The following is an 11,760-nucleotide window of genomic DNA, read 5'->3' on the forward strand; positions in this document are numbered from 1 at the left end:
GGGCGTAGCTAGAAATTATTTTCGGGGGGGGGGGGGGGTTCAACCATACTTTATGTATGTTCGTGCGTGCGTTTGTATGTGTGCCTGCCTATATACGCAAGCAAAACTGAAAAATTTCGGGGGGGGGGGGGGGGGGTTGAACCCCCCCAACCCCCCCCCCCCCCCCCCCTTGGCTACGCCCCTGCTGGGCACACCCCTCCATCGCAGCGTTGTTGGTATAATCGCGAGTGACCCCGGTTGCCCCATTGTCCTGCTGCGCCCATGCAACATCCTCTAGAAAAAGGAGGGTGTTGGCCCATGACGCACATGTACGGTTCACATGAAGCTCTGGCTCATCTCGTCAGAAAAAGCTTACACGACAGATTCTCTACGGTCCTAGGGACCGTAGATTCTCTACAGCGTCTACAGCGCAAGGATGTTGCCAGAGCACGAGTTGACGAAATAGTAGGAAACTAGCGCCCTCTCCTTGGCTAACCGGCTTTGACAGGCATTAGCAAATGTACTTACGGCTATCTTATGGCTACCTCTGGCCTGGCTCGCGATGGCTACAGCTGCTGGCAACAAGTGTACAACAATCATGGCCGCGTCCGGAGCATCGCTCGCGTCGCCACAAAAAATGTCCGTGCTGCGTCAGTTCGTTGTCCGGATTTTGTCGTTTCGCATGTCAGTGGAGTCGAACTGACAGAACCCGCCTTGGACTGCGACGTAATGTCTCCGTCGCTGCACGTTATAAGATCAGATGATCCCGTAGCGATGATCCCGTAGCGGCGCGCAGCATACAGTAATATAGTCCGTGCGCGCGCGCCAACGGATTTGTCCCATCCGTGAAACAGAATCCCGTCGCCATGCCCAAGCGTAAGCGCGAGTTTATGTTGGACATATGGGGCGGCCCCCGGAAAAAAGCAAGCGTACTTTCCGCAAACTTGCGCTTGGCCAAGAGCTTTTTCTCCGGCTCGAGCATCAACTACCGGACCCGATGCACGAGCGGCGAGGGTCGCCTGTGCGACATCTTCAGAGACCTTAACCTGTGGAACGAGTTCTTCTGGCAGGTGGGACTCGAACTGAGGGAGCTCACCCCGGGTCAACTCTTTCTCGTCGAAATGCACGGTGCGTACGTTCCCCTAGAGATGCCCGAACAGAAGCACGAGGCCGCCACGCTCCTGCATCGCCTGCTGACGCTACACCGCTGCATCGTTTCGGTGGACCTGAACGGCTACATATTCAAGGGCCACCACCAACTCATATGCGATGCGCTGCGAAAGAGCCCCAGCATTCGGAAGCTCAAGCTGTGCCTACTGACCATGAACACGTACGCTTCGCAGAGCTTCGCAGCCGCGTTGCCGCACCTGAACCACCTCCGGGAGCTGGAGTGCCGGCAAGTTCACTTCGATCGCACCTTCCTCGACGGCCTTTCTGAGTTCTTGGCAAACACCGAGTCGCTGACGACTCTCACCATGAGTCACCTTCACATCGAGCGCGAAGACGCGGTCGTCATCCTCCAGGGACTCAAGCGCAACAAGACCATCACCACGCTGTCCCTCAACACCTGCATTCTGAGCCCGGTCTCGTCCCGGTGCGGCTTCATGTTCGCCGACTACCTGCGCGAAAACCAGACGCTGCACACGCTTAGTGTGACGTCACGTTACCTTAAGAACGTCATCGAGCTGAGGCTCATCATCCGGGCACTGTTCCACAACCGCACACTCTCCGAGCTCAACCTGATCCGGTTCTCCCTGGACAACGAAAACATCCAGCTCATCACCCGGCTACTGGGTCAGAACAAGACACTCAGGAGGTTCCACATGGTCGGCTGCGTCTGGTATGAGCGCGCGCCGCAGTGCTGCATCAACTCGAAGATGCAGCACATGGAGAACTTTGGCAACGTCTCCAGCCGGATCCGACCCTGGCTGGTGGCTCTGACCGAGAACAAGACGCTCGACGAGCTCACCCTGGACATGTCCTGCTTCAACTCGGACGAGTGTCGGTCCTTCTTCAAGGCACTCGCCTCCAATGCTTCCCTTAAGAAGATCACCGTCGAGCGTCTCCGGCGCAAGGACGTGGCCGAGATATGTCGGGCCCTCCGGGAGACTGGTATGCGAGAGCGCTTCTTCCTCGGCATCCACCATGTCATCCAGGACCCAGTTGCAACGCTCACCGAGTGCAAGGAGCTGTCCCGCATCAGTGTCGACTCAACCATCCTGCATGACTTCGACCCGCTGCATACCACGCTGTGCCTGCTGCCCTCGTGCAGTCACGTGACGTCACTCTGCCTGAGGGTGAGCCAGGAACTGTTCAACAACCGGGTGAGCTCCCTGATTGCGCAGTACATCACGGGCACGACTGTGCTCCGCGAGCTGGAGCTGACCTTCTTCTTTGACTCCGGGAGCTGGAACGCCGTCGACCGGCCTGAGCGGGCGCTGGTGCAAGCGCTGTCCGTCAACAAGGGCATACGCCGGCTCTTCATTGGGGGCCTCTGCTTCGACGAGACCGAAACCGGGATGCTGGCCGACATGCTCCAGCACAGCCGGACGCTCTGTGACCTGTCCTTCTACCCGGACGACTACAAGTCGGCCGTCCTGCTGGTGCGCAAGCTGTCGCCCAGCTTCTCCACAAACTACACGCTCCTCAGCATGCGCCTGAGCAAGCGGCGCGAGCTTGGCGCCGACTGGTTCACCGTCGCGGATGTGGTGCGGCGCAACTTCTCGCTGGTGACGCGCGCGGCCCACTTTGTCGCAGGGACGAGGCACAAGTACTGCGCGGCAGCCGCCGAGCAGGTGCACTTCAACCCCGGACTGGTGACGAAAGTGCAGGAGCTTGCATCCGTCGACGAGGGCGAGGCCGCGTTGCGGATCAAGAACAGTCTCAAGAGCTTTTCCGAGCTGGATGAGTTCATGCGCATGGCAGGGGTGGTGAAGGAAAGCGTGGCTTGCCACAGGCGTGATGATGGTCAGACGCAGTTGGTCGACCTCGGTCGGGACTGCTGGTTGTGCATACGGCAGTACCTCAAGGTGGGCGACATCCTGGATCCGCAGTAGGCGTGGCTTTTGTTCATGTGCCGTAGATAAGTGGAGTGGGTTCGAAGTTGCGTGCCGTCGAGCTGTGCCGCTTTTTGCGCACCAGCACTGCACACACCTGCCTTGTGTACAGGTACATAGCACTTCCTGACGGCTGGTGCAGGAGCCGACTTTTGGCCACTTTTTCTGCATGCGTAGCCAATCCAAACAGGAGTTCCGCACTTTTGCGCCATGATTTGGAGACCGGATGCATTCAAATCGTGTTTCTTTGCTTTCACAAAGTGACAGAATAGCAGTAGTGTAAATTGGCGACCCTTCGAGGGCACTGTTATTGAATCGTTGAAGTTTTTGCATGCGGTAGTATTGAGTGTAGGTGTAGACGTTTTCACTGTGGTGATGGTAACGGCAATGGCTGTGTACTGCTGCAACTTGCCGTGAATCAGCCATTGTCTCGACGTGCGTGGCCTGTTACGTCTCGTTGTCACAGGCAGAGGCAGTTAGTTTCGGTTCCTTTTTTTTTTTGAATCCTCACCATAATATTTTGCCTCAACATGTGTGTAGACTGATGTGTGCCATTGTAATCACTATCCTCGGCGTTTCTTTAGTCTGAATGCTTGTCTACGCGACCCAGTCGTTGGCTAATGTTTCGAGGCATGTGAAAAACGTTGTTTGAATGGAAGTTGGTTTACACTATTGTTAGTGAAGGACAAAAGCTTTCTTTTTCTTGCAGAACACTTGCATCGATTGTTGGCACCTGTTTTGTTGGGAACAGTTTAATTTCCTCGTGCAACGACATGCAGTCGCCCCCCACGCTTTCTCCATGGCGGCTATGGTCGATTAGAACCTAAGAAATAATGTTAACTCCACCAACAGCCATCGCTGTCCCTCCCACAGAGAATTTGCATGAATGCTCCATACAATAGCGCTTACTCACTTTCATGGCGTCAAGCGCTTCTCGAGTGTTTCAGAGAGTTGACTTTCTCCATACAGACACATGTTTGTGTTGCTGGTTTTAGGCTGGAAACTTGAACATCCTGGTAAATTTCATTAGAGATTCTGACAGGCTGGAAACTTGAACGTCCTGGTAAATTTCATTAGAGATTCTGACATCGCTGCCCAGTCAAACGTAATGTTCTAGGTCAGTGGTTCTCAAATTGGGGTCTGCGTATGCCAGGGGATCAGGGAAGGCATTTTTAGGGGTCTGCGAAACCCATCCCCATAAAAACAGAACAAAAAAACGTTTTTTGGAGCCACACTATGTCCTGTGACCGCAGCCCCTTCCGATTTTTTGCATGCTTCACCGCGTAACAACCTTGCATTGCGGCAGATCCGACTTATGTTTCCCCTTTTCCATGAGATGGCTGTAAAGCTTTTGCTGCAGTTTCCCATGACATATGCATGCAAGCATGCTTTTTCCAGGCTTGCATATTTGAAGCTTAAACATGGCTAGAAACAGGTTGACTATGGCTCTCGACTGCACAACTTATTGACAAGCTGTTGCGATTGAATTGGGGTGGCACTGTAGTTTGACCATTCTTTGCCAGGGAGAAACAAAAGGCACCTATTTCACAGTGAATGTTGTGTTAATTTATGACCCCCCCCCCCTTTCTTTTCAATGCAAGGGGTCCCTCATCACTTCCACCAGTCTACAAGGGGTCCTCGAAAAATACATGGCTGGGAACCACTGTTCTAGGTAGTAACGACAAGCCTTTAGCTCTCAATATGCCTAGTGTTCACATTAACCCAAGAAAAGTACATACGGTGGTTTGAGCAGAAACCAGCTAGCACGACTGTCTTTCACCTGCCCTTTTGTGTGCGGAACTTAAATTTTTTTTATTAGGTGCCGCTATTGTGATCGTCACTATTGAGAGGCTAACATTTCGTTACTGAGGTAGAGTGAAACAGTCGTTGCCGTGGTGTTTGGCCTGGAGTTTAGAGCGAGTTCTGCAGCTTCCTCCGGTGCATTCTCTAAGAATTGCAGTAGGACGTGGACGGTTCCTACAAAGATTGCAGACGCAAGTCTCTAAATTTGTCAGTCCAAAGACTGCAGACGCAAGTCTCTAAATTTGTCAGTCCAAAGACTGCAGATGCAAGTCTCTAAATTTGTCAGTCTGGTATCGTGGAGTAGGGATGACAAATGAGGATAATTAAGCTCTGTCGGTTGATTAATAGGGATGACAAATGAGGATAATTAAGCTCTGTCGGTTGATTACTACCAAAGCAGCAAAATGGCTGCTTTTACTATGGTAGAATGTTGGGAAAGCCTGAAAAGGACGCAAAAAATGAAAAAAAAACAATGGCAAGGCACTGATGATCCTGCACAGCCTGCCGCGACATTGTGAAGTTCAGTAGCACCTGCTCAGGCTTTGTTAAGTGGTCTAACAACGAACCTGTATATCGCTAGGCGAAACCAAAATTTGTCTGTTCTGTGCACACGAAAACTCCTAGTGCGTATGCGCCACAGCAATTCGGCAAGCCCCACTACTCACCATTGGTCCATTAACACGTAGAATAGTGCACAAGGACGGCAAACACCGATTAAGATTTCTGGACATATATAGCCAATTATTGAGAAAGACTTTAACGAACCGTCGGGATTAACCTAGTGAAAAGACCGGGGCCGCACGTTTCAGCTTCGCTGGTTAACCGTCTGTACGTCTTGCTTGGGCGGTGATCTTTTTTTGACAGCGGAGCTGTTTAGGCTTTTTGTTTCTTGTGACCAGAAAACTAAGCTGCGCCTAGCATGTCCAACGCAATAACATGGCCGGCGTGCGCTCTCTTCGTCCTCTTCTTGACATTAAATGACAGTTTGGTCCTGGTGACGTACATTAGAGAAATGAATATAGTTATAGTACATTTTTCTGTATTGCCTAGCAATTTGGCGGAGAATAAGGCCTGTGGCCAGCACACCCATTAAGGTTGACATATATATGCAGCGTAGGCGTTTCTTCAATGCGTGTGCCTTCTGAAAAAAAGAACCAAAGAGAAGCACAGAACAGATAGAGAAGAGAAAGGAAAGAAAGAAATAAAGGAACAGTCAGGAACAGAGGGAGAGAGGACCTTGGTAATTAAGATCACACTAATTAAGACTATGTTAATTAGGACCGTGCTAATTAAGATCTTGCTAATAATCTAGGTCAGCCACAAACTTCACTGTTAGTCCAGCATTGCACCACTAGTGCACACCGTTTGCCCTGTTTTTTTTTTTCTACATTATGTACAATGCTGCTATCTAAAGGAGGGGGACTTCACGTAGTAGGTTTTGAGAAAGGTTTGTTGCAGCAAAGCAGCATGAACAGAAAAAAAAAGATTTCTTAGAAGTTTGCATTGTCGCACTGACATGTCGGCGTAAACGTTTCTGCTCAAAACTGAAGTAAAAGGAAAGGGAACACCAATCTTCATTTTCTCTTCTGCTGTAGTTGGTTACAACGTTAGATATAAGCTCTTCCCACAGTTATCACTGTCGCACCTGTCACCGCTCGAAGCGAGGTAGGAAAACCTTTGCACATAAGCATCACAAACACAGGGTGGCTCGCAATCAAAGGCGCCATTCTGGAATTGGCTACCAATCTTTCAACTCTTTCCCTACCGTGAGAAAAGAAAATTGCACCAAATTTCCAAGAAATTATTGTTCGCTCAATTTGTAGTTTTTTTTTCTGAATAAAATGGTACCATTATTTCAATTCAATGAGGTTCCTTTATTTCATTAATTGCATAAAGGAAGATAGCTCGAAGATGGCTTCACTGCATGGCAATACAATGAACAACAATAAAATGAAAGTTGAGGCACAGCATGGACAAGTGTGGTCATCTAATGTCGAGAAACACAACTATGATGAGTATAGTCGTCGTCGGTCATTTTGGTTCAAAATCTCATGACTATACTTGTCATCGGGAGGGAAAGGGTTAAAATTCATCTTGCGAAAAGCTAAATAACTGGCAGCCATGTCATTTGGCAAACGTTGTCATAGTACTGAAGAGAACGTATGTTGAAAATTTCATTGAGATAACTGAACATCAAAAAATCACCATTGTTCCCTTTTATAAAAGGGGTACTGACACCAATTTTCGAAGGCAAGTTTACTCTGCCAAACAAATCTCCTGTATATAGAGAAGCGTGTGAAGCTCGGTAAATGCTAATATTTTATTTTGACCGATTTTCACGTGGTGCACCTCCCGAGATCGAGACTTTGTGACGTCAGGCTACATTTAGCTTCATGCATCAGTATAGCTAGTCGCAATTACATCAGGTACCACAAACATTCAAAGTGGCCACTTGTGCATCACCCACGGAGCCACAAAGTGAAGCGGCCGTGGAAACATTGCACTATCTTGCGTGAGCATGTGACAAGAAGCTCGTACCGTGTCTTGACATCAGGATACAATAGGAACCAAAACTAGCTTTCAAGAACATATCTTAATTAATTTTTCAGGGTGCACTCACGCTTACCAGTACGTTTTGTAGGCTCTCGAGGGCTTGGCCTTTCATTTGACGCAAAAGAACAACTGAAAAGGTTCGTGTCGGTGCCCTTTTAAGGTGCCACTGTAAGAACAGATCCCGTGTCAAACGGCCCACGTGTTCTCGACTAGCTCGACGTAATCACTCGCAAGTAGGTGTCTGTGTTTGGATTTGCCGTGTTTATTGACCATGTATTCTTTTTGCACTTGCCTCGTCCCCGGGGACGATTTGTGTTTTGTGAACTCTGGATCTCGCCCTGCTGCTTTGTTTTGTCTGTAGTATTTGTGGCATCTTAGTGCATGATTACCATGCTGGGGATGTTAGTCAGCATTGCACGAATGCGCTGTGTTGTGAAGGGGCAGTCAGACAGCACGTAAACATTGCCAAAATGTAGTCGCAGCGCTTGGCAGTGAGGTACTGGACATTATGGACCGCCTGCGTGCATGGTCGTTCTTAGCAATGGCAATTGCCTGCCATCTTCCACTTAGCCCTTTGCGACATGGCATCCTCGTTTGGAGACGCGACTGATACCCCTGTCACACGGCACATTTAATGTCATTTGCAGTAAATGATATTCAAACTGAATGTCATGGCGACCTTGTGCTCCTGGTCTACACAGGTGTACAAAATAGCATTCGCCATTGATGTCGATGTTTGCTGCCACTTCAGTGCACTTTCTGCTTCTTATTATTCTCCGCTGACGAAACTGCTGAGTTTGCTTCCGTGGCTTGCAGATATCGCGTGCGGAATCGCGACCTTGATGCTGCAGTGCCACTTTACCAAAACTACATGGGGGAAATTGAAAAAGGAGGAAGAACAGACGAGTGTTTGTAAACGTGGCCGACGGGGTGTTGGTGTCAAGCTGGAGTCTGGGAACAAGAATATGGTTTCACAAGATGCTTCAACTATAGTGCTGCATGTCAAGAAAAGTTATTGAAAAGTTAACAACAGCCACTAATAAGAATCTTAACATTGACTACATTTTGCTTTAAGTTATCGATATTGTAATTTTCTTGCAAAGATTACATGTCGCGCTTGCATGCAGTTCGGGAAATGCATTCAATGAGAAAATGCCATTAACTCTGAATGTCGTTCACTATGCCCGTGTATCAGCAACAAAACTGGCATTAACACCTAGTCGCATTCCCTGTGAATGACATTACGTGTGCCGTGTGACAGAGGTCTTACTTTTGCCATTTCTGTGCACTATTGGCAAGGAAGAGACTGCGAACACTGAGCTAGTTGTAAATTATGCATTCTTGTCGCTTAATGTTCCGTCACTTCTGGTTGAAATACTTTGCCATGCACGATCGCTTTGGTGAAGGCAGTGCCGTGTTTAACGAAACATTCGACGTCTGGCGTTTCAGGAGGAATTAAAAGAAATTTTTGTGCCTTTTTGGGAATGCTCGCTGCCAGCAGATAACTATTCCTTGTAATTTGAGTGGGTCGTCTTATGAAGAAATATGCCATGACTGACTGTACAATGACTGGATAATTATTTACATTGTAATTACAATTAATTGCTGTGAAGTGTACAATTTATTCAAACACTTCCACTTGCTTTGAATTTGGTCTCCAGAACCTTGGCATCAAGTTATGTAAATTTCACGCATTTGTAGACAGTCAATCATAATGTGTGTCGTAAAGGTTTAAAGGGCTCCTAAACCACCGAGAGGTCAAAATTTGGAGGTGGCGTTGCAGTTGTACACGAGTCTACGGCGTACACTGGCAGAGTTGCACGCGCTTTCTCGTTTCGCTCTTTCCTTCGCTAGGCTGCGTTCGTCAGCTCGTCTATCCACCTCTCCGAGTGCCCTTCCTCAGCGTCCGAGGTGGAAACGCAAGAAGTGCGTGCATCTGCTAGCAGAAAACAGGCTCTTTTCACAAACTGGCAGCGTTTCTTGCTCGCGACGTCACCTATTCATATAGGTGATGTCATGACGGCTGTTGTCGATAGAGGAAAGGCACGGAGAGGAGCACGCGAGCGTCTGTTGGTGGTTTAGGGGCCCTTTATCTTGATAGCCTCGAAAAAGCGTATTTCGTAACAATGAGATGACCGAAGGATAATATAGGTGCTTGACTTGATTGTGATGCGTCACGCCATAAACCCAACCGATTTTAGAATAACGAGTTGAAACTGTTGGTGATTTCTGCGCTAGCACTAAACGGCTACGAAATGAACTTTCTGGGCGAGTATTCTGGCTGGATCTACAGTCTTGCCTTTGGCGTGTCCTTCTCATGCTGGAAAGTAAGAACACGATTGTGAGAGCTTATTCTCTTTGAGTGCGAGTGATATTGAACTGGCATCAGACAAAAAAATGAAATGAACCTTTCAACCCCTTGAGGCGCAATGACCGTATATCTGGACGCAACAGTTTTCGCCAGTCCTTTGGACTAGTGGCCATGACACAGTGAGATACATTACGCACAGGATGAATTGAACCTTCTTCAAGAACCGCTGCGTCTTTCCTTAACCTCAGTGTCCACATGTTCGATGGCTCGGTCGACGTGCCGCATTCCAAGACCAATGTTAAAAAATATTTTCGTTGCTCTAAATGAATACTACCAAAAACAAATTGCGTATGCATTTTGAGCCTACGATTTTACTCTTTTTAGGTTTAAATGGAACATGACTGACTGCAAATATTAAACTTATAATTTCACACTGATTAGGATTAATGACTAAAGTTGCACAAAACAACATGTTACTTCATTTTCTTTCTTGGAATGTAATATGGAGTGCCACAGAATTAAATTGTGCGAACTTAATGAAAACCAGCAGATAATGAAGCCAAGGACAGTATAGCGGACGTTAATTGTACTGTTTTAGGTGTATTGTAGCAATTGTGATGTAGATGTGAAGAAAGTAAAGTGGACAAAAAGACAACTTGCCGCCGGCACCTACACCTACAACCGTCAAATTTCGGAAATAACGCACCTGATGCTCTACCCATTGAGCTATGGTGGCAGTCGTCCTCTCGTCCACTTTATCGGGTATTAATGTGCATGCAAACCCGGGAGTGTTAGCACCGCTCGTAGCCATGACAGGGAGTGTGGAACACTCTTTTGCCAGCTGGCATCACGTAGCATGTGAACCTTTAACGAGCAAACAGCTGACCAATAAGCCATCGGATACTAGCTGAAGGCATCAAGTCTGCTGGTTTTCATTAAGACTGTGTTAAACAAAAGAAATGAGCCCTCAAAATTCCTTTCATTCATTGTGCGAACTTGACACATTTACAGACAGTCGATCATCATTCGTGTCTGAAGGGGTTAAAGAGAAGGTGAACTTCTCAAGCGTTTAATTGCGTAAATGATGGACGAGATTGATTCGTCCAGTGCTTTTTCGTTCTTCATGCAGGCGCATAGACGACGTGAACTGCTGTGATGCTCCGCACTTCTTATAGATGATGTGTGTGCATTTTACGCTTGTTTGTGCATAACATCTGATATTGCTAGGAGCCACCGAAGATTACAGTGCGTGGAATTTTTGTTTTGTTGCCAGCCGTATATTTTCAAAATGCTATTTTCTGTTGCGAGTGCGCAGGCTGAGAGTCGTGCTGAAAAGAAAAATTGTGAATCGGAGGGTTGAGCTTCTTCGACTGTGAGTGATTTTGGACAGGCCTTTAACGACATCGGCAAGGCCACTGTGCACAGGGAAGTTTGCTCTCGTAACTGTGTAAAAACATTTTTTTTGTGATCAACTTCCTGACAAATTTTTCATGCTGGAAAGTAAAGAACGCGATTGCGAGAGCTTATTCTCTTTGAGTGCGAGTGACATTGAACTGTCGTCAGACAACAATGGTGTGCATGTGAAGACCCTCTTTGGTAGTGTTGAAATCTGTAATAATTTTTTTTATAGCAATCTCTAACCCTGTGACAAATTTTTTTTAGTACTATTGTGTTGTCTGTTTGCATGCAAAAAAAAGAGTTCCCGCTTTTTGCGAGCTTATAAAATTTATTTACCGGTCCTTAAGGGATTAAAATTGTGGCTTGTGTTTGATGGCGGGTCAGCACATCATTCTCTTGGTTTGTGCTTGCGTGAGTTTTCCCACTTGTACGTGGTTTATTAACAATAAAAAAATCTTTCAGTCGTGAGTTTTGGTGCCCGCGTTTTGTCCTCTTTATTGTTGGTCCGGGCATGCTTCATTCACGCTGTACGTGTGGGATAAGCGACATTCTTCAATCCACATGCATGCTCACATTCGCTGCAACTTTGAATATTTGCAGGCTGCAATGTGCATGCACGCACGCGCACACACACATGCAAAGAAAACACGAGGCTCTCAG

General features: G+C 47.7%; 1 protein-coding gene across 1 annotated transcript; it reads left to right on the plus strand.

Moving 5' to 3' along the window:
• Window positions 1–576: 576 nt before the first annotated feature.
• On the plus strand, window positions 577–3,606 carry LOC119400047 (uncharacterized). Its single transcript, XM_037666966.2, has one exon. The coding sequence runs from the start codon at window positions 846–848 to the stop codon at window positions 3,033–3,035; it is 2,190 nt and encodes a 729-aa protein (XP_037522894.1). The 5' UTR covers window positions 577–845; the 3' UTR covers window positions 3,036–3,606.
• The last annotated feature ends 8,154 nt before the right edge of the window (window positions 3,607–11,760 follow it).

This window comes from Rhipicephalus sanguineus, chromosome 7, assembly GCF_013339695.2.
Source record: "Rhipicephalus sanguineus isolate Rsan-2018 chromosome 7, BIME_Rsan_1.4, whole genome shotgun sequence".
Classification (NCBI taxonomy): domain Eukaryota; kingdom Metazoa; phylum Arthropoda; class Arachnida; order Ixodida; family Ixodidae; genus Rhipicephalus; species Rhipicephalus sanguineus.